We start from the raw sequence: 23,769 nt of genomic DNA on the forward strand, positions 1-23,769 counted from the left end.
AGGAATGCAGTTATAGCTGTATGTTGCTGTAGCTATGACTCTACACAGAATTTCCTTAATGATCTTCCCTCCCCGCAGTGGTTATCCTATATGCTGTGAACACACGAGATGAACTCACAGTGTTGTTATTTATGGTACAGATTCTAAGACTGCTGCAGTTAATGGAAACATTGTGTGCTGTCTACAAAGGAGTTTTGCAAAATATGTGGAATTTACCAGAGCATAAATCTTACCAACAGAGGTACCTGTACTCATGGGATTCTTAACCCACGCCCTTCCTTTTAGTTACTACACGTTCACTAAGAAAAATAGAAGCACATACATGTCTCAAACTCCCAGATACTCAGCTGTTTCTCAGCAGAACTGGATGCCATTCCCATCCCAGCAAACTCAGAGCTATTAATAAGTAAGGTTTTGACCTGGAAATTTCTGCAACAGTTGGAAAAAATACAGTATCAAACTACAACAATTGTTAGGCAAACAAAGTACAGAGATTCACACTTACATAGACTTTGTACAAAAAAAAAAAAACACACCCAAACCAAAAGCAAAAGAACAAACAAAAACCAAAAACAAAACCAAGAAAAAAAAACCAAAACAAATAAACAAAGCAAACCCAAGATCTATTATTTCTAATTCCTCTGAAAGTTTCACATTACTAAGAAAAACAAAGCATTGAACTTTGATTGTTGAGGTTTCCTCTTACAGCTCCCAGATAGCAAATATAAACACACAAAAACCTCAGTCTTTCAGCTTAAAAGCCTACCCTCAGGTAAGACTGAAAAAAACCTTCACCAAACTCAACCACACATGTAAAAACCCAGCACAGTGATGGAAACATGCCAGCATCAGTTCAGACCTGCTTCTGAGAGGTGACACCAGTAGGAACAAGAATAAAGGCTTCACAATTTGGGAATCAGGACTTCAGCAGCCACCACAAAAATCCAAAGGTTGATTTTCCCACTGCATCCTTTCGATCACAGCTTGCCAGACTGGGATTCACACTCTGTCCTGTTTCTGGAAGTAGTTCAAAGGCATATTTAGAAGCCCTGTGTTTGTGCTTTAGCTACTACATAAGGTCCACTTCTGCTATGAACTTCCACAGGAAAAAGCATCAGTACCTCTACACCATTTCAATTTAACCATGCAGGCCCTGTGCCGGCTGGTGGTACTGTCTCTGTTGTTAATTGCTGGACATCTATGCAAATATTTCAGGCACATCTATCAGAAAAAGTAGTAAAAAACTTCTACATTTCCAAAGTGCTGTCTATTTTAGACATCTTAGTTCGAAAAAAAAGTAATGTCATATTTTTAGTACCCAGATTTTAATTAAAAGTATTTTCTTATTGAACATTCTAATTGGAGTAGCAAATTAAAATAAAGAGTGTTCGGTTTCTAAAGCATTCCACTGATCACTTCCTGGTACGATAAAGGCCGAGATGCTAAGTTTTCATTCTAGGAATTCAAGAAGGAGAACTTGCAATAAAATTTCAAGTGTATTCAATATTAGATTGAGAAGGAAAATTTACTAGATATCTGTTCTTACTGAATTCGAAACACTACTGTCTACAGCATTCCCAATTCAGAAGACTCAAAATTTAGTCTAAAAATGTTAGTATTCGAACAAAGCAAAGTAACCCACAGGACAGCTGTCTTAGCAGCTATGACTATGGATGTGAAGTCTTAACCTGTATTTTTAATCATACCCATTTTACACTATGCCCTGTTCATAGTAACACGACTCAGTGAAGAGTGCCACTGTTCTTTTAATTTGGCAACCAGAGGAGCTTGCATAAATCTTTGGTCATTCTGAATGTTAGGGGAAGCACTGCTGTAAAAGATCAATATAATAGCATTATTTGAAGCGCACTACTTCTCCTATTTAAAATATCATCAGTTGCTCCCTATCCATTCCTGAAATGACAGACACTAACACAGAAAGTATCTCATTAAATTCTGTTGAAATAAAGCATAAATATTAACCTATCAATCATCTATCTGTCTTCCTATTTTTTACCATAGATGCAGAACTTTTTTACTAGATTTTACATAGATACCAGAAAAAAAATTGAAAGTTAATCTTGTTTAGTGCACATTCTGAATATAAAATTTATCTTGGGTACGCTGTTTGGCAATATCTTTTTCTTTTGACCTAGTGTCCAAGATGAAGTTTTGGAAAATGTAGTAATTTTCAGCAAGCTGCTCTTTATATATTCCCTGGAAATCTGCTGCCCCTCTAAGTGATGTGGAGGTGGCATTGCCATGCATTACCCCAGGACTGATCAAGAGTTAGAGGTTATTCTAACACCCTTTTTCTGGAAAGGCCCAAGGGGGTATTGAGAAGCCCGATCAGCTATGAAAATGAAGACCAAACACAACAGTAAGATCAGCTCAGTTCTAAGGCAGAACTAGATCAAGAAACATGTACAAGTCTCTGTTGGTTTGCTTCAACCTAATCGCTCCCTCATTTAAAACCGGACAAACAAACAACCCCAAACTACAAACAAACAAACCCATACACTCACAAAAAAAGTCCAATACATTATCTGCTATATTTTACCAAACCTTCCCTCACAGCAGTAACACAGGAGTCACAAGCAGGGGCAAGAAGACACCCAACATTACTGAATATCATCCAACCATGATAATTGCCTGGATACAGCAGAACAGGGGAGAGAAGGGAGCTGGAAAAGTTAGAAGCAAGGGCTGGTGACAACAGAAGCTTGGTTAAGAGTTCATGTAGATTCAAGATTTTTCAGATATTTCCTCTCCCACAGGTACTTCCCTTCCTTTCCAAGGGAAAAGCTGCAGTACCACAGAATCCACCATGTGGTGTCTGTTAGCAAATGTTGACTTTTTCATGGCAACTGGTGTAGGTACATCTAGATTGTGTATTTAAACATCACAGTTTTGTTTTCATTTCTTGCAAGAAGCATTTGACTGAGGTTAATGTTTTATATCAACAGAGTAAAAATAGCTAATTCTGGGCCCAAAGGTCATACACATCAGCACAACTTGAGTTCTGAAGTGCTTTTAACCTTGATTTTTCCTTGTATGCCAGGTCCTTTAAAATATACAACACATTTAACCCAGTCTCACAAGCAAAGGGGGAAAGAAAATGAAACCAAAGATGTTTTCACTGTCTTTGGAACACCATAATCATTTGACAATCAGAGAGATCTGATTGTATTTGAGACAGCGCTTGCCAGGAAATAGATGAGAAATACAATTTGCTTCAGTGAAAGGAATACAAATCAGAACTATCAGCAGACAGGAAAGAAAAAAAAAAAAAAGACATCTTCCCCATCTGATTCATTAGATTTTTGGCACCCCAATTAAGTTCTGACAAGCTAGTATTCCAGGCAGAGTAAAATATAGTTGTTCCACTAGGCTTGCTCCAATGTTTAGTCATAAGATCCATACAATAATAACAGAACAGTGGCCTATCTTGACCAACAGTACATTAGTTATTATCTGCAGCACAAACACCTACCACTTTATACTAACATTTTGGCAGTTAATCTAAACATAGCACTTAAAGCTACATCATAATTTTGAGATCTAACTGGGTCATTTTCCTTCCAGCTGGCACCAGTAAAAAGTATTTTATAACAAAAAAGTAAATGAAACTTTTTTACAAGGGCTTTTTTTTTTCCCCCCCCTCTCTTTTTTTCCCCCTGCTCTTTAATGGCAGGAGCACAAGTATGATTTCAAGCATACACACGACACATTTTTCAAGGCCTGTTCGTGGTGATGCTAAGTGAGTGAATTACAATAAGATTTATTGTGCAGGGCTGGATGTCTGATTTTCCATCCACTGCTGGGAGCTTCAGTTGGCGGGAACTAACAGAGGCGCCTATTATGTGCAGCCTGGTTCAAACAGTGGGTTTGGTGCAAACTCCCAGGCACAGGAACTTACTGCACATGCTGGCATGGAGAAAGTTGATGAAAAGAGAGGGGAAGAAAGAGTTTTTAAGTGAGTTCTTAAATATTTAATGATCCATTCCTTCTGAAAATTGTTTTGTAAGAAGGGAGACAGGAGAAGTCACAACAGATTTACCTGTAAAAATGTGGATAATAATAATAATCTGGATAATAATAATAAAAATAATCTATGGATATAAAACAAGGTAACTAATGACTTATTGTTATTGCAGCTGGATCCCCCGCTGACAGGATTCAAAATTATCAGAAGCTCACCAGAAGCGTTCTCAATATTTTACTTCCCGCATTCTTTTTTTTTTTTTTTTTTTTCTCTTTCCCTTTGTTTTCCCCTTGTTTGGTACTGGAAACACAAGCCCTTCTTTAAAAACTACCCACAGACATTTTCTTTACCTTTCCCTACCTTATTCTGGCTTTCTCAAATGTTCCACGTACACACCCAGCTTGCTGACTTGATGTACAGTCCTTGCAAAGTCAAGGTGGAGAGAGGAAATACTGGAAGGAAAAAATGAGAAGACAAAACCAGAACAGACACAACAAGGAAAAGCAAGATCCTAGAGGAGGGAAAAGAAGTGAGACTACAGAGCTCAGAACTGCCAGCAAGAGATTCATGAAGGATAAGAGAAGTTAGCAGGGATGGATGGATGGATAGGGAACTTGAAGGAAGGAAAACTTAGAAAGAAAAAAAAATTAAGTGGGAATAGGAGAACCAGTTTGAATAATATAGTTGGAGGGTGCAACAACAGACTAAATTACTTGTTCAGAGTAGAACTGGTATCTGTCTTGCTGAGCCACAAACACAACATCATTTTAATACACTAAACACCCCCTTTCAGATATGTAGCTGGAGGCAAACTCCACTGCCACTTCCTCCCTTCCTTGGGAACAGCTTGTCAGGGGGACCTTCTTTACACAGTCTGCTCCACAACTGGCACCCAGAAAAAGGCGTTTTTCTTTCTTGATGCAAATCAAACGAACAGTGAAAAATACTCAATAGTCCACAAACTTGATGTTCTTTCTCCCTGGTTTGAATATATCTCATATATTCTCACATATCCAAACAGGGTATGATGCCCCAAGTTTGCAGAAGAGAGTGAGGAACTGGGAATAATACCTTTTCCTCTCTTTTGGTTTATGTTAGGTACCATTTACTACTCTCATAAAATCTGCACCTACTATAAAATTTGATGTCACTTTTTCAATTTTCTCAAGGATGCAAGTTCACTATCTAGAACCTACAGTGTAGTTCCTTAGCCACACACGGGATGGCACTCTTAAAATTAGTCCTCACACACACCAAATCTGTCCTCCACTCTGACTCTTTGTGGGCAGCAGATTCAGGGCTTTATTCCTCAGAATTGTATTTATCCCCCACAAACTGACATCACATATTTTTATGCCTGGGCACTCATTATGTTTTTACTTTGTATCAAACATGGAAAACCAGTACCCATAAATGTATTAATTTAATGTTGTGATTTTTTGAAGGTTTGGCAGCAGAGGGGAGAAATAGAGTTTGGGTGCGGTGTTATATTGTGGTATTTCGTTCTCTCCAGAGATCTATAATTTTATGCATATTGAAAAAAATGTTAAGGAAACTTAATGTATTGAACATAAGGAATCAATTTTCTTCCTCAAGGAATAATAATAATAAAAAAAATCAAAACAAAAAACACACCTTTGGGCTATAAGTATTAAAAAAACATCATTCCGAATTAAACCATCCAGCAAAACAGAATGCAGAATAGAATGAGCAGGCAGAGTTACAGAATAACCATTAATTTTTGTCTCTCTTCTTTGTAGTCACATGTCTCTTAATTGTCAGTCAATTTATTAGCACCCTGTAATTTTATGGCAATGTGACCATAAATTCTAAATATGAACAACAGCAGATGGAGACTCCCTCATCCCATTGACTGAGTCAGAATGCAGGACATCACAAAAAGTTTTTATCATTGTTAGGTAAATGCAGAGAAAGAAAAAGGTCCAAAAAAGACAGATAAAGTACAGTTAGAGTCTACAATAAGGCTAAGTCTCAAAAATACAAGCTTTCTTCGGATTTCTGCTGTTTCACCCTTGCCAAAAAATCCCCTTCTGATCTCTAATCAAGAATCAGCTCAAGCACATGCAGGGTAGCAAGGGTGACCCTGGAACTGTCATGCAGAAAACAACCTGGTATTGTACAGCCCTGCACTGCTCTGTGCCGACACAGAAGCATGGCTCCAGAAACAGCATTTACCTGTAGGTGATATTTAAAAGGAAAACCCACACACACCCTTTCAGGGGCCTTTAGTACAACATACACATTGTGTGGCCTGTAGTCTGGAATGGCACATTATATTATGCAGTGCCAGACAGGCTTCTCAGCACTGAGGTTCAAAAACAAGAACTAGACATAGCACATCCTTGATGTCAGGGCCTTTTTTGGCCAGCAGGAAGGGGTATGGAAACTCAGTGTTATTTAAAATGGCCATTAACATCTGTCCTTTGACATCAGGAACTGCATTTTCTTTAGGTGTGTCTTTACCCGGTTTGGTAAATGGTAACTGCAACCTCCTTCTCCACTTATTTCTCAGCTTAGGAAAATTTCACATTGTACCTGAGGAACAGAATTTCCACACCCAGGAAAATTCCCTTGAAATGTCATCAGAAACCTTTGAGAGATATTGATTTGGCACAAGACATGGTAAGGAGGGCATAATTACATCGAGTATTCACTTCACACAAACCAAAGCAGGCCAACTGAGATAACCTCCAATTTTACCACCCTTCTTTTCTATAGACTGCCACCCTCTCTCTTCTCAACCCTTTTTCCTCCTTAATGGACACTGCAACACCCAGGAAAACTGGCTTCCCATGGCACTGACACAAGGAAATCTGGCTGCACTTATGTCTCTCTAGACCGTACTTGCCCCTGTAGTATTGTCAAAACTCACCCAGATCACAAGAGAGGGAAAATAAACAGGTGAAAGGTGCTGCCCACCAGCAAACACCTTCACAAAGCATCCAGTTTGTCCAGATCAGCATTTTGGGGCAATAGTTCCCCTCCAGGAGCTCTACTCCAGATCTCACAGAGAGTCCTAGACTTCAGCATGCAAGACAGTTCTGTCCCCTGTGAGAGGATGCAGAAACCTTGCCAGCTAAGGAAAACTGCTCCCCAAAGCTGAGAACTGAAAGTGTTTATTGTCCATTTTCCAAAAAACTTCAAGCATTGGAAGGCTAAGACTTTCAAAGGGGCCTAAGAGAATTAGATACTTCTACACCTATTAAGTACCTCTAAACCTATAACTTCCAAATATAATATTTATATACCTCTATTTTCAAGTCTGCCCTGAAAGATATTTAAGGTGGGATTTTTCTCTTTAATTTACTATTCTCATGCTTGGTGCCTTATTTTCGAGGGCATTATGAAGATAACACAGATTCCTCAGTCCAAACCTTTCTGGGCACCAGGAATTTGCCACCGTGGTGGTTTGGTAGGACTAGAATTTCTCTTAGCAAGTTTTCAATCTTTTTTCAATCATTCATACTGTAAAATATTGTCTTCTCTCTTGGGAAAATAAGCGCAAAAATGCCAAGCATAAGAAGAATCCATCATTCAGAAATTCAAGCAGATGAAATTCCTGATTAATATGAAGTAAAAATCCCAAGATCCATTAGCCTAACAAGAACCCCATTTGCAGCTTAAAAAAAACAAACAAACAAACAAAAGTGTGCGAAATTACACATCTGTTCACACCAGCAGCAGTAAAAGCTAGGAGCAGGCTTGCACCCAGATAGCTACATTTTGGGTGCCAATATTATATTAATTACATTAAAAATGGAAAAACAGAAACCTTTCTGGCTTCTTCATTTAGCTCATAACCACTTTTTTCATGTTTTTTTTCTAGAAAACGAGTGTTTTTCCATTTAAAAGGTGAGAGCCACTCTGTAGTTACAAGTGGTACTTTTTGACTTTCTTAATACAACCCTGTGGCTACAATTAACACAACGGATAAATAGCAGATCAAATTAAGGTCTGATCCTGTTTTACTTAGGGGTGCAATCCTCACAATAAATTGCAGGTTAAGCTGTTGGAGGTAAATGAGGAGAGGTGGAAAGCATGCCTGAATTTTAAGTGTTCAGACATTAAAAGCAAGTATGAGAGGGAAGATAAGCAAATACCTTGACAGAAAATTTGAAAACTTTAGGAAGCTTTAGTGATTATTCAGAGTTTCCAAAAGCAACACAAAGATTTAAGAAAAGGTAGGAAATCTGGGGGTTGGCTATCTGAGTTATTTAATGCTTACTTTTATCCCTCATTCAGGAATAACATTTTCAGAAAAGAAAAAGAACATAGTTTTTCTTCTCATTATTTCAGAATGCTTTATGTTCATTTCAGTACGCCACTGTCTTTGAAGTTTGGGGAAAAAGGGAACACAGACTGTTTCCATGCCTGGTCTTATTGTTGTGGAAATCCACTACTTTACCCCATTAAAAATGAATAAAAAACTGAACCAATTTGAAGTTCTCCACAACCTGCGATTTTCACGGGCATCTTAAGGCTGCACATTGTCTGATCTATTCTGTTTGCAATTCAATCACAAGCTCCTTGCAGTACAAAAATCAAAACATTGCAAAAGATCTGTCTCTAAGCATGATCAGCCAAAGGATTTTCAGGATGAGATTAATGAAGGAAGGCAGTTTTATGAATCATTGTCTGAGGCACCTAGCATCTAATATGAATCCTAGGATTGTTTCTAGAAAAATCCTGTGCACTTACTGCCAAATGGTAAAGAAACTCTCCTCTTCCCATGACACCAGTGGGAGCAGGATGTACTCAGAACTTCAGAGAAGCAACCTGGTATCTCAAAAAAAAAAAAAAAAAATTACCAGGTAATTTAAAATCATTCACTATCCTTTATACCATGAAGCGTTGACTAAACAATACATTTTTAAAAATCCACTTACCCAAATTATCAAAAGACAGTGCTAGTGAGTTCTTCTACATTCTTCATCACAGCACTTCCCAAACACCCTGTGCCTACTGAGGTTGCTCAGTTACACCAGAGATCTATTTGGTTTTTCCTCCCTTAAACATTAGAGCACACTGTGAGAAAAATATAAGAATATCTGCAAAATCTTTGTCTTTTGTTTCTACTGTAAGAAAGACAGAAAAGAACAATACACATTCTCAAGTAACTCTGACTTCTCCTCACCCCAGGCAGGTTTATCCCAGAAAATCCTAACCTCTGTCAGGTGGGGGGCACTTAGCCCAACAGGTCCTTTGCATTAGCTCAGAATCCAACAAGGACCAATTGTGTGGTAGAGCCTAAAGGACAGAACCCACAGCTATTCCGTTCACACTACAACATTGGTAGTATTGGGGGTCCTACTGAGGGTGCACAGATACATTCAAAACAAATTCCTCAACGGCAAAGGCTGAAGTAGGAAAAAATGGAGACTGGGTCAAAATTTGAAGTTGTAAGTTGAATCATCAGATTTCCTCTGACTGTTCATATCTTTTGACTACTGAATTACAGGAAGAAGACTGTTTCCCTGTCACCTTCCTGACGTCTTTTTGAAGGCACTTTTGCTTCCAGCATCACCCTGAGAGTTCCAGCGTTTGCTCTGTGCTCCTCACATCCCTTCCCAGGGACACAATCCCTCTGTAGCCTCTTCCAGGGGGCTGCCCACAGCTCCGGCCACCCAGCCCCAACACCCTTAGCAGATGTGGTGCAGTAAATGCTGTAAACACTCCCTGCTTCCCCTCAGGTCACAATAAACCCAAAATAATCCACTGGAGAGGGACTGGAGGCCCCATGAGGGGATGGAATGCTGTATTTGCCCCTTGCTCCTCTGCTGTTGCTGCCCAGTGGGAGGACAAGGTAAAGAGGACAGAAGGAATAGTGGTGGGTAGGGAGTCCACAGGGCACCTGAGGGTCTGGAAGGGTGGCGGCCCCGTCCGAGCACGTGAAGGATGCCAGCAGCCCCTGCCCTCAGCCCTGCTGCCATGGGCTGGACTAAGAACTGGGCATAATGACCAATTTAGCAGTCTTCCCCACGGAGGGGTGGGAGCAGCTGGTGATTTCTAAGAGTTATACTAATTTTCCCACAATTTTGTAATTTTAGAGGACCACCTTAAATAACTGATGAATTGCAAGTACAGCAAATGAACATTAAACCATCTATCATAGAATAAAAGAGCTATTAATCTTTTAGGAACTATTACACATTCTCACTCGTATGCACAGAAGGAGGAAAGTGGTGCCATTCTTAGCAGAATTATTAACAGATTATTGCAGCTCAGCACAACAACATTATGTGAATATTCATACTTATTCATACTTATTCATTTTCCTTGAAATAAGACCTTTTTTTTTTTCCTTAAAATAATCTAAAGCTGCTAGGATAATCTAGTTCTTTTCTCCTATAGCTGGTGTTACACGAAGTCACAGCAGTGTTAGGGGGGTTCTGCAGATTCTGCTCACAGAAGAAGCTGATATAAATAAGATCATATAAACTAACTGTCCCTCACTTTTTTCTTTCAGCCTATATTGTAGTTGTCAAAGCCAGAGGAATTTTCTAGTTTCTATAGTAATACTCCACAAAATAAGCATATTGTACCTAAAGGTTTTTCCAAAAGCCCTTTTCCTTGCATGATCTCTCAAAACACGGCAAAAAACTTGCATTTCTTCTTGTGTGGGTGGGTGGATTTGGGGGGGATTTCTTTTTCCCTCTCCAGCACTTAGCTTTTGGTTTTCCAGCAGCTGCAGCTATTCTAGTGGCATTAACTAAGTCTGCAATCAAGTGTGGATTTCCTGATGTTTGAATAAAAGATATTTCATTGTGATTGAGTAATTTGATCATTAAAATCTATGATCTCCAGATTTTCTGAATTAAGTCCGTTAAGTTTTAACCAGATCCAGACAAAAATTGAGAGAAGTTTACCATCCTAAGTATTTTCGATCATATGAGGGACTTTGCAATCCAGTTGAACATAAGGTGTCTGTTTTCCCTGATTTTCTTCCATTAAAAAGAATAAATAGGGTTGTTGAAAAACTCCTTATCAAGGCTGTTCGTTGGGATGCAAACTTAACTATTAGTTTGCCCTCAGTCATTTCATCCACCAAAATACCAGCCTGTGTTCCTGACTAGGAAAGGGTTGTACACATTAACAGCCCAACACAATTACTGTAAGTGCTGAGGAACATGAGAATGAGGTGCAGATGTCGGCCAGGCTCAGATGCTCTCATTAGCTGCTATCTCCTGTTGCAAGTGTTGAACATAAACCTATTGGGCCAGGAGGACTGGGAGTCTAATCCAGTAAGACAGTTACTGTGTTTTCAATTTTGTAACCTATTTGTGATTAATTAGTTGTGGACATACAGTAGCTAAAAAGAAATTATTAGCCATTATGGGGGCTTAGTGACAGAGATGCTTTTCCACTTGGTGATTGTAGTGTCTTGCAGGCTAGGGTTTCTGCAGCATGGCTCTGGATCATAGCAGAATATTTCTATTTTCTGTTTTCAAACTACAATCCCTGTGGCCTGACTTAAAAGAAAGCTTGGTCATGCATCTGAACTGTGAGGTACCTTATTCATAAAACTAAAGCTGGAAGTTGTGGAAGTAATGCAACAGTCAGGGGGTTTTACACTTAACATTTGTAAGTTTTGAGCTCATATTCTACTTTTGAAACTTAGAATGCCTGCCTGGTTCCTTCACACATCTTGATAGTCCAAAAGAGTGGCAATAAAAAGACCTAAATAATCAATATGCTTTTCTTTTGTAATTTGATTGTTTGAGGAGCTTTATTTAATGCTCTAATAATAACCTTTTTTCTTATCCAGTGATCTTTGCAGATGAAATACAAGAGCAAGAGGTTTTAAAACAAGTACAGAAGCTTTTAAACTTTGTGGTGTCAAAGTAAATTAAATTGTCCCTGAGTAGTTTTTAATACAACTGACCACAGTGATTTCTACAGGGCAATTATGGTTTACTGTGTCAGTCATCCAGCAGGCATTAATGCAAAGCAGAACAGCTCTGAAGAAGTTTGTTATGGACTGTCATGTCAAGGAGCCCAGTGCTAACCTGCAACGGCCTTGATATTATTAGAACTTGCTGAGGGTCAGATTCCAATTAATCCACAGATTTAACAGTCCTCTGCTGTAGTGGGTCTTGATACAATTAAGGAGTAACAGATGACAGGAAGGATACTTCCCGGCAGTCAATGACCGATGGCAGCATTTGAAGGCCCTTAACCCAGCTGGCCATTAACTGCTCAGAGACACAACCTGGAGTTCATATTTTCCATTAGAAACCATATATTAAAGATATAAATCAAGTACTACTTTTTTTCCCTTCCTCCCAGTCTGTATGAGCTGCTGCTGTTGGGCTACCGTGGTAGCAGTTAATGGCCACAGGAAAATCCCAGTGAGGAGACAGACTCAAGCTGTACCTTGGAATCTTGAAAACCTCAAGCTGCAGGCATCCTGAGGGCTCCCAAGGGACCTGCAGCTGGTGAGCAGAGTTTGTGCTCAACCAGAGAGAAACATCTGAGAGCAGGAGGATGGACTGGAGCAGCAGGGGCACCTCAGCTCTTGTATTTGTTGTGCTCTGTCACTTGTTTGGTGCTTCCAGTGCAGTAGAGCCCTCCTGTGATGGTTGGAATAACCATGGTAACTTAGGAACCGGTTTATTACTCATCCAGCTCAGTGCTACCTTTTCCTTTGCGGTGACCTGGTGCACACATTAAGCCAAATTTCTGAAGGCTAAGATGACCATTTATGGTGACCAGAGCAGCACAGGGAAGGCAGCAAGTTGGTCGGAGATGCTGTTCTCCACAGCCCCAGGAAAAACAAACGCTGCTCTTGCTATATGGGTTAGGCCCCAACACACTGCCTTGTCCGGAAGATTGCTGCACATGTGGAGACAGCCCCGTGTCCTGCATGGCAAATAGTGCATAATTTTTTAAAATGACCCTTCGAGACGTCACATGAACAGTTTGTGTCTTACTGCTGCAGGAAGCAGTGACCTTTTCCAGCCATTTCTCGGTTTGCTTTTCACTGTACTTGCGTAACAACCCAGCTGACAACATCAGTGTGTTCCAGATTACTGATCAGTACTCACAGCTGCAGATTCCAGCAAGAAGAAGGAGAAAAATCACATGGTAACAGGTGTGTGTGGGGAACAGAGAAAATAAATTGGATTAAATTGCACAAGTCAACATTTATGTATTTATCCATTGCAACATGTTGGTCAGACTCCTCATTACCATCCACTGCTGACTTTGAAGCATTCCACCCCGCAGATTCATAGTGCAGAATGTCATTCTTAGGAAGTTCATGTATGATGCTTTCTCCAAGGAAGAAAGGATTCTGTCTCACTTGGATGTTTCAGGGTGATTTGTGCACCAGCTGAAACTTGACTGGAATCTGATGTCATGTACAACCAAAAGGCTCTGTTGCATTTCTGCTTCAGTGCAGTACGCTTCAATGTAATTTATTACTTTTCTATGAGAACCATGACTAATTGCTAAGTCAGAAACCAATCACAACACACCAAAGGCAGCAGTTTACAGACATGGCAATACGGCAACAATAGGCTTTTTGTTGTTCAACTTTGGTTAGTTTGTTTAAAGTTATAAGCAGCAGAAAAGGAGAAGGCAAAGAAAGAAGAGACATGAGAATTGTTTTGTCTCATTTCCACTCACTAAAGATCCTTCTGAGATTATGTTGCTCCCAACAGCACTTCCTGCACACAAAATTGACAGTATTCAGTGTGCATTGTCATATTAGGTTGGTTATCATGCATGCCTTTTACAGCATGTGGTGTTAATGGATTTCAGAGGCTGATAAATGCCTTCATAGACTAGAAAGGCATGAGCAAAACATTAGAGCTGTAAAACTCAGCCGCCAAATTTACAGGAGCCAGCTGAACAGGCCTAGTTGCATTTTCCCATCAACTCATCATGGTCAGTCTTTAATACTAAATTCAAAGGAATAAGGGATGTATAGAAGAAGTCACACACACATCTCATAAAACAAAATTTATCTTTAATTTGTAAGTGTCAACAGCAGTACAAAAGATGGAGTGATGGTGAATAGATTAAGGGTAGAGAGGACAGTCTTGAGGTAAATGAGCATAAATAGGCAGTCTTATAGACACTCCCCTGAGGGGTCTAAACCCCTATCATGGCATATACTGTATCACCCAAGGATGACATGTTTAACATATCAGGAAAGCACCTTGTGCAAAAAAAAAAAAAAAAAAAAAAAAAAAGGAAAAAAAAAAAAAAGAAAAAAAAAAAAGGAAAAGAAAATTTAAAAATCCCTCCCACCCGAAACATGTAGGTAAGGTGCCAACATACACCAGAACATACTGTATATGGACAGAGTCTTTCAATTTTGTCTTTTCTATCAATAACTGAGGCAGAGGAGGAGAAGACTCTTAAAAGTACCACTGAAAGATTATTTAATATTTAATTTACCTCACGTCAATACTGCACAACAAAATCCAAGAAGTCTGTTTATGCAATGAAGAAGAGCTAAGAATAACTATTCTCTTTTTTAATCTGAGAACAGATTTTTTTCTTAAATCAATATCCTTAGCAAACTTTTTTCTTTCTTTTTTTTTTCTTTTTACTGTATCAAGAGGAGAGTGTGAGATGTGATGGCAACCTTTAAGTTCATTTAAAAACTTTACACTGGACTGTACAAGATTTTTTTTTTTTTGATAAACTATTTACATTTTCAGACTTTAAAACATATTCAAAGCAGCAATAGACACTAGTTTTTCCTCTAAACGCCCAAATAATTACCGGCCATGGGCCCAGGTAGGTACCTGCACTGTATATAGAATTTCTACAAAGAAAACCTGCCCATTAAGTAGCCAGTGGCTGTTAAACAAGCAGCCCTCCCCAGTAAGAGCTGCACCCAGGGTGTTGCTATAGGAATCAAAGCATAGTACCTTGACAAGAGAGTCTCAGTTGTCCCAACAGCTCTACACAAACTTTACAATTTGAAACAGCAGCTAGCATGTCAGTCCAGCATGTCAGTGAATTGTGCTGATTAAATTAACATAGAGTACAATCTCACAATATACATCACAAACAAATTACAATGTCAGGAAATAAGAGTTACAGTAAGATAAGTTATGTAGTAACAGCTTATAAGCTTGTCTTAATGTAATAAAAAAAATTTACATGGGAAATACAATAATGAATGAACATAAATGCTAAGCATTCTAGTTTGCTACAAGCTGAAGAAGGGTACAAGAAAAAAAAACAAACAAAACATTGCTTTCTGGAAAGCAAAACACAAATGACAAAGGAAGACAAACGGAGAATGCACACTAGCAGGTCTGCAATGTGCAGCATACAAACAGTTAAATATTTGCACATTCCCCATACTCCAAGAGCACCAAGGACCTCACTTGTGGTTTTTAGAAAGCGGAAATTACAAAGCAAGCCATGTCACTAAGTTGCTTTATAGCTTTCATATTGCCATAAATACCAATTTGATAAGTTTTCCTTTAGCCCAGTTCACCCCACCCTACCCCTTTTTACCCAGCGTGTGAAATCTCAGAATACTTCTTTGTCACCATTTCCAACAATTCTGGCAGTTAAAAAAGGGCATCAGATTAAAATGAAATGATTTTGCATATACGTTGTTTTCTCCTTCTGTAGTAGGGCATTGCTATATACCAAAAATATAGCTTGACCTGATAAAAATCACAGATTTTAAGGGGTTGTACAAAAAAAAAAAAAAAAGTTTAGAATAATTTTTTTTTAAAAAAGTGTTTTGTAAAAGGTCAAATGAGGTCATATAGTATTATTCTTTTAAAAGAACATGCTTAAGTGCCATCTTGAATCTTAAAAAAAGCATGCAAAACACCAAGGGATCCAAGCCCAGTCATTAACTTCTCATAAAAACATGAAGAACTCTATCATACATCCTGCTGGCTGCATCTCCAGTGCAGTTGCTCCTACTGTGGCCCTGTCTCAGCAAAGATCATCCCACTTAACACCAACACTGCACTGGTCCTCATGACCACCGTGGAAGTACTAATATGCTTCAAATTAAGCAGGTAGGTAAGTGTTTTTCTGGGGGAGGATGGGGTCTAAGTCTTGTGAAATGTTTTGCTGAGAGATGATTTCGGAATGCCGTGCCTTTGACGTGGCCGAGAAACAAAATCCAGAAAGACAGCCCGGAGATTAGATGGCACTGGGAGGTGGTTGTGTTGTGTTTATCCAAAGCTGCCCACAACTGGCTGCTGCACACTTTGCACAGGGTGGTGTATTTTTGGGGACTAATGCTGCTGTTGGGTTTGCATTTCCATCCCAGAGCCATCCCGTCCTTTCCCTCCCCCTGCCTCACGCTGCACCTGAGTACACTGATTTAGGAGCACTTGGGGATCCTGGGAGTGCTCAGCAGGTGGTTCCACAACCTTAATGGTGATGCCCAAACATACAGGCAGACCAGAATCTGGTCAATTCTCCAGACTTGTTTCTGCAGGTAAACCATGGAAAGCAGTACGGTTTCCATTGGGACCTTTTCTTTCATTTTTATAAAATAAGAAGTGAACTATTCTGGCTGGTATCAGACTGTTTGGGGAGACTTCTTCTCTTGAATACAAGTATTTGATGATTTTCCAAAAGAAAATATATTGTATCTGTTAATTAAATAAACTGTTTGCAGAGAAAATAGTATTACTATATTAGTGCTCCTGCATGGAGCTATTTTTTCAGTCAGTTTCTAAGGGGCCTCAAACACAAAGCTTAAGAAGCAATTCAATTAATCCTCTTTGTCTAATGTGTGAACAATTTCTCTGGTATTATAGCCTAATATAACAATAACATGATTAAATGAATGTAAAACATAAAGGTTTGATATTACTGAGTCTTGCCTGCGCAGCAAGGGCCATTTCAGTCATTTTAATCTTTCAGGGATATGCTTTTGATTTCCAAATGCCATTCTTGACAAATAAAATATCTCATTGGTTTTACTTGGATTCAGAAGACTGTGTTTCCCATCAAATGTAGCCAAAATTTGGCGTGTTCCATGTACCAACTTTCTAAAAAAGTAGAATTTATTCCCTGTTTGTGGAATATGCTATTAAAAATCAGAGAGAGCACAAGTGAGGCGTCTTGCTGTCCCAGCTACAGGTCCACAATACTGCGCTCACACTGCGGGTGTAAATTCAGCATCTACATGAGGTACAGTGACTTGTCAGCATTTAATATGGACCAACATACACTGATATAGAACAAAAGTAAATACATAACTTATACTTCACTAAGTATCCATGAACAAAAAATAAAATTCTATTTCCTATGTTATATTTACACAATTTAAAAAAAAAATCTAAAATGAGATGGTAAATTCATCAAAAACTTTGTTTTGAGCTCCGATTAATAAAGTAAAAATGTTGGGTTTCATCCTTATGATTGTCCTTCCTTGATTTCTACTGACACTTTAGAGCCAACGTTGGCTAATAAATAGAATAACACGCTCATAGGCACAATTCAGATTCAAATATGTTCCTCCCACTCCCCCAGCCAGTAAATGCAATTTTTACCAGCTGGTGATTCCTGAACAGCCAGTCATTTTCAAGAATGTGGCTTTAACATACAGAGCATCAGCATTGAGGCAGGGCTGGAGCTAAAACAAAGTGTTCATACATACATGTATTTTGCATAAATAAATGAAATAACAAGACATAAAAATGACTCAAATCCGGCAACTGTGAGGCAGGCCCACACGAGTCGAAACAGATGACTTTTGTTCATGTAGTTTTCGTACAACAGTTTCACATTAGTCAGAAGTGATAAAAAATACCATTTATATCCAGTGCTTATAACACTTACGAAACAACATCTGTGAGTGTGTGTTTTTTTTGTACTACAAGCAAAATCAAGTTTCAGTCCTAAAGAACAGTCCTTTGTTCTCCACAAGCCTGCAGAATATTATTTTGGCATGGTCATAAAATTAAAAAAAAAAAAAATTAACCAACTAATCTAAATGTTTGCCTTTGTGCAAAAAAATAATTACATAAAATACAATGCTAGCAATACAGCATTCTACCTATGCAACAAAACCAGGAAAAAAAAAAAAAAAAGAAGAAAGAGAGAAAGAAAGTGATGTGGGGGGAGGGAGAGATAGTTCTAACTGGAGAATTATGTAAGACATTAATAAATAGTCTTTTTTTTCAGGAAATAATTATGTCCTCCCCCCAATCTGAGCTGAATGTATTAAAAACAGTTCAAATTCCCAAGCTATTTTAAGAACACAAAACCACTTTCTATCAGTACCTTAGCCAGCTTAAAGAGGACGCTCACCAGCTAATGACACAGCATATGCCTTTAAAGACTTGGCTAGACCAGTTTATTGCTTATTAGACACGGACTCAGAACACAACTAAATAAATATTAAAAAATATAGCTTTTTTTTTTTGTTCCAAATTACAAAATGGTCAGAGAAATTTGACCATTGTGTTTCTATGCCATTATTTTTATAAATCGTCCTGTAAATTGAACAATCTTCTTTGTCTTGGGGGGAGGGGGTCGTTCTCTCACATAGAAACGTCATCCCTACAGTGGCAGAAATGGCTTTTCCTGTCAGAGCAGGTACCAGTGGGGCTGTGAGGAGGGTGACTGCTCCTCCACAGAGCATCATGCCACTGCAGCTCACAGGAGTGTCTGCAGGACAGGATGCACCAGGACAGCCAGGCTAACACAGGCTCCTTTTGTTGTCCCAAGGAAAACCTGCTCAGCTCTATGAGAAGATGCTCCCAGACTTCCAGAAGAGCTGCTCTAAGCCCCCTGGTACCTCTCAGCCCGAGCCTGAATTTATCACCAGTGTCCTGAAACAGCCAATTCCAAATAAAAGCTGAGGGAGTTGAGGAGCTTCAGCACAGTTAATCATCAGGCCTATTGGAACTGTGTATATATATATATATAAAAATATATATATATATATATATATAAACAGTGATCTATTTGTGAACAGGAGTGGATATGAGGGGAAAAATAAAGGCAGTTTCTTCTCCGTCTTTGAAATCTAATAGATTAACAGTCTTTGAATGCCTCTCTCACATATTTCCCAGAATTTTCTCCAGTAATTGCATTGTTTCTAGAAGTAATACAAACAGAAATTTTAGTTTCTACAGCATCTTATGTCCAAAGATTCCAAAGCGCTTGATGAGTCACATTCCCGCATGGCTAATAAACAATAAATATTTTTGCTGACTCATTTTTCCACCTTTGCAATTAGATATTTGAGTGGTCTTCCCTCCCCCACTTGGAGTCTCACAAATAAATCACTGCATAAATACTTAAGGTAGCACAGTTCCTTCAGGTGGCAATAGGAACACAATGTACAAAGCCATGATTTGCCACAGACTTCTCAGGCCCTAAAAATTCCCTATGGTGGACTGTAAATGCAGTTTGGATTTTACATCTGCCCTTGCTGTCTAAGTGTAGAGGTTTATAACTATAAACACATTTTTAGGGGTATTTGTACTCTATGTACATATAAAAGTACTCACTTTATTTTGCAATACACATAGCAGAGTGTTTCCAAGTGCTCCTTGAACATACAGTGTTAGAGGAACAAGTGAATTTCTCATTCATAAAGGTCATGTTCGTTTTAGTAGCAGGTGCACTTTTATTTCCATATACCTGTGTGATTTAGGGAAGGGGAAAGAAGAGGCTCTTTAAAATATCAATAAGGAATTGTAAGTGTAATGCCACCAACTGTACTTTCAAAAATAAATATTAAGTATTTGGACCCTTGACATTCTGGAATGAATAAATTACTTAAGAGAAAATGTGTTAAGACTGAATGCAAGGGTTAAAAGCAAAGGGGTAGAGAATGTAATCAGAGGTGGCCTCACACTGCTAAGACAGGCCCGTCCATAGCTGGTGATCGCTCTTTTGTGCTTACTTAAAATATCACACTAATGGCACATCAAGAGGCAAAAGCAATTGGGCACATGCACTATGGCAACCATGTTCACTAATTAGGAATATCCTGTCTCCAGATTCCTGAGTACTTTACCATATTCTGGAAAAAAAATTAGGTTTTATATATATATTTTTTTAAAGATGCCAAAGGATTGTCTAAGACTTTACAGTGTCTCCTTTAAGACTTTTTGTTTAAATGTTAAGATTCAAAAGTTATGAAAAGTTTGGCACATCATAAGTTCAGCTATACATATGGAAAAAAATGGAATTCAGAGACTATTTTTTAAAGACAAGCTATGATGCACAGGTGTGCACACTTGCGGACTTGTTCTGTTTCACAATATGAAATCTGCAGTTTCTGTTTTCTAAAATAATCCAGAATAAAAACACATTCACAACCTGTAGGCTGGCACAGCATACCTGAGTGAGAATGTATAACCCCCATCTAAAACAGTAACTTAAACCTTTATCAGCATCCAAACGGAAAAAGACAAAAGGTAAGACTTGTAAGACAGCTATTGATTCATATAAGTTTTCAAGTCCTGATGTCTGATGTTTATGTCTTCATCTAAAATAAAAAAAACAAAACAAAACGAAAACAAACAAAAAAAAAAAAACCCAAGTTCATGAAAAATTAGGGAAACAATCTGTCTCACACGATAAGAAACATTTAAGACCATTCTGCTGATGTAACTGTAGGAGCCACACATGCATGCAGGCTCTTTAAGAACTTTTGTTCAAAAAAACCCCAAAAAAACCCAAATGAGTCTGAGTACTTTAATTCTGTGAACACTCCTCAGTTGGCACTGACTGCCTCATGGGCTTCATTTTCACTACTATAGTCTGATTTGGGATCATCCTCATAGTCCTCGTACATTTCTATTTCATCCTCTCCATTTATCATTTCATTTCCAGGGAGGCTTCCGCTGTCCGTCTTCATACCATAAGTGCTCTGGATGACAGGGATGCTGGGCTCAGGGCTGGCAGAGGTGCTAGAGCAATCTGAAGTCATCTGAGGGGATGGCGTGGTGGTTGCCATGGTAATAGCACCAGGGTAGACAACTCCTGTTCCCGTGGTGATTGGAATCTGAGGCTGTTGTCTGGAAGGAAAAGCAAGAGGGAAACGTCAATGCCTGTATTTAGAGGAGGGAAGACCTTCTGCAAGTCCCAAGGAAAGAAAAGCAGGTGGTTTCCTAGAAAGGCTCCAGGTATTCCTCTGGGCTTCATAGTCCTCTATGGTATTGGTTCATTATCTCCCCAAAAGGACAACTGGGAAGTGAAGTGTTTTCAGTCACTACCGGACATCCTTTCATGTACTGTATGTGTTTATTTCAGCCATAATACAAACTAGCACGTGTACAGAGACCATGAAAAGGCTTCAGGCACCCACATGATGCCTGCCTGCTGCCACAGACACCATGTATCCAAAATCTAAACCCTCTAAACTCATAGCAAGAGCTTCTATTAATGAGACAACCTCAAGGTTTTCTAAAATGGCAGACAGAAACAGTAAGTATCTAATTTACTAAGTGGACTCCTATGTCTCTTAGACATCCTTTTGACATTTGATTGTTGGGTTTTGATTTTTATTTGGATCCATCATCAGAATGCCATTTGCTTTTCAGCATTTAATGTGTAAGACTGGGGTTTTGAAGCAAAGTACTTCATAAAAAAGAACAAATCTGCCCTGGAAGATGCTGATTTTCTATTGACTAGTTATTGAACATACATGCCTATTTGCACAGTCTCTTTAACAAATCATACATCTCAATGTATTCCCAACCTTCTTCAGACCAATATTGACCCAGTAACAGAAAACTATTATAGAATTTCAGCAGGAGAAACACTGCCAGGTACGTTTGAATAGTCTAAGGAATCTGCAACTTCTTCACCACTGTGCCATTCTATACCAAATTCAAAAGGAGATTTCATAAACAAGTCTTACAAATTCCTAATCATTGGCTAAATCAATGCACAAAATAATATTAAGCTTATGTACAAACCCCAAAATGTTTAGTCTTTATTGTTCATTGATCAAACTCAAATTATGATAAATATCACACTAGAGAGTTACAGGGAAGCTGCAGTCCTTTGAGTTTGGGTAGTGAACCAGTGAAATCATGAACACCCTGTGTAACACACCACTAAAACAGTCTGTGGTCCTGCCATGGCTGGTACTGCTAGCCTGACTCTTACACAGCCTCTGCACAGCTTGAGAAATTCAAACATCTGTTGTGTAAGTCTCGTACACCTGGCTAGCAGCGAGCAAAAACGCAGTAATTCATTTGACACAGTCATTATACTCCTGTTTGCAAATGATGATTTGCAGATGATTTACAAACAGCTTGGGATTTTTCACTAAATTTTCACTTTTTAAATGGTCTGATAAATGTTCTGTGAAAACAATTTTCAGCCAATGTATTTGCTTGCAAGTGATTTTCTGCAAACATCTTTCAATACTTTATCCATAAAATTGAACTCCTACCTCACATGGGAACATTACTGGTTTAGGATTGCATGTTTTCAGGAGTATAAAGTATTACTGCTAAAAACTCACACGTATCTCCTCCACAACTTCTAGATGCAGAAAATGTTCACATTAATGAATGTTTCCACAAAGTAGGGGAAAAAGAAACCCGCACATGGTCAACACAAAAAAATCTATGTAGTTGTCACCAGGCCATACACACTTAATTCTTTCTAATCTGACCATCTAATAGTCTTTCACCAGTATGTCTTAAAATAAATAAATTCACAAAACAAAACGTCACCAGTTGTTAATCAAAGAACACCATAATATCAATGCTAAATGATGCTTTTAGAAAAGTTTTCATAGCTCCTATAATAGAAGTTGTAGAAACTACTCAAGAATAATTGAGCCTAAGATGCTGCTGCATTACAGATGACATTAAGTATCAGAACAATAATATCCACCTCTATACCTCCCCTCCCCAAAAAGTTTGCATTTTTTCACAATTTAGAAAGTCTGCTTGAGACAATGCTGTGAGATATATTGATGAAGTGATGGTTATCAGTGTTAAGACCTAAAGGACAAGAGAAGTCCTGGTATTCTTTCAAACACTTATCAAATCAGCAGAACTCCTTTGCACATCCACATTTCTGTGGGACTGGTTACACTTGTCCAAGTACCACCCATTTCAAAGTATAAATGGAGAAGGTAATCTGAGCATAAAGAAGCCAAGTTTACAGAGGCACTTTTTACTTGGGAGCACACCAGGCAAATGCATGGCAAGCTACTGAATGAATCTAATTGTCAAAGAACTTGACTGGTATGACAGGAAAGTTAAAGGCTTACTGAATTTGTCACTCATAAATGCAGTCCTTTTTTACATGTTAAACAAAAATCAGACATGCTGTGCATACCTGCTGCTGGCTGGGTAATAACTTTAAATTACCTATATCACACTGTGGAACTGTAAACATGTGGTAACTGTACCACCTAATTGGAAAGGATCTCAAATTGCTACCCATTTGCTAGCAAAAAGTTTGGTAGCACTTAAACATGGGCACCTACACACCCCCAGTAACTGGACAGCTACCTCTGATTTAATGCCTGTTATTATTTAGAGCTGATCAGGTTGTCACTGTAAATTCTGCTCTAGTTGCTACATTACATCCCAGAAAGCCTTATTTTAAAATGTCACAAACTATGTGGATGGCATATGTTACTAGAGATGAGTGTTATCATTTCCTAAGTAATTAAGTTCTTGGGGGGAGGAAAACAGACCATTTGTTTAAATTCCCACTACTCTCCCTGAAAGGAAGAGTTGGAAATTCTAACCTACAACTCTGGCCATTATGTTTTCTTATATTTGTAGATCTTAAAGGCATTCGTGTTAATGGAATCTTTTATTACATTAAAT

At 38.6% G+C, this 23,769-nt stretch overlaps 1 protein-coding gene and 1 long non-coding RNA gene across 10 annotated transcripts in view; both read right to left on the minus strand.

The window, feature by feature from the left end:
* Window positions 1–381: 381 nt before the first annotated feature.
* Window positions 382–9,105, minus strand: LOC136291720 (uncharacterized). Of its 2 annotated transcripts, none has more exons than XR_010721679.1 (3): window positions 8,893–9,105; window positions 8,705–8,782; window positions 382–1,017 (listed from the first exon to the last, which is right to left on the minus strand). It is a non-coding gene; the product is annotated as an uncharacterized lncRNA (long non-coding RNA). The 2 variants fall into 2 exon arrangements; XR_010721680.1 differs by having other exon boundaries at window positions 8,705–8,789.
* Window positions 9,106–13,993: 4,888 nt separating this feature from the next.
* SOX6 (SRY-box transcription factor 6) overlaps window positions 13,994–23,769 on the minus strand; it is a 368,657-nt gene continuing 358,881 nt past the window's right edge. For 7 of the 8 annotated variants that reach the window (XM_066187620.1, XM_066187618.1, XM_066187619.1 and 4 more), the window contains one exon: window positions 13,994–20,985. In XM_066187620.1, the coding sequence (XP_066043717.1) occupies window positions 20,682–20,985 (304 nt within the window). In that variant the 3' untranslated portion in view covers window positions 13,994–20,681. The remainder of the gene's footprint in view (window positions 20,986–23,769) is intronic. The other variant, XM_066187621.1, reaches the window with a different exon arrangement.

Source organism: Chamaea fasciata, unplaced genomic scaffold, assembly GCF_029207755.1.
Source record: "Chamaea fasciata isolate MVZ Bird 193981 ecotype frontalis unplaced genomic scaffold, bChaFas1.0.hap1 SCAF_7, whole genome shotgun sequence".
NCBI lineage: Eukaryota > Metazoa > Chordata > Aves > Passeriformes > Sylviidae > Chamaea > Chamaea fasciata.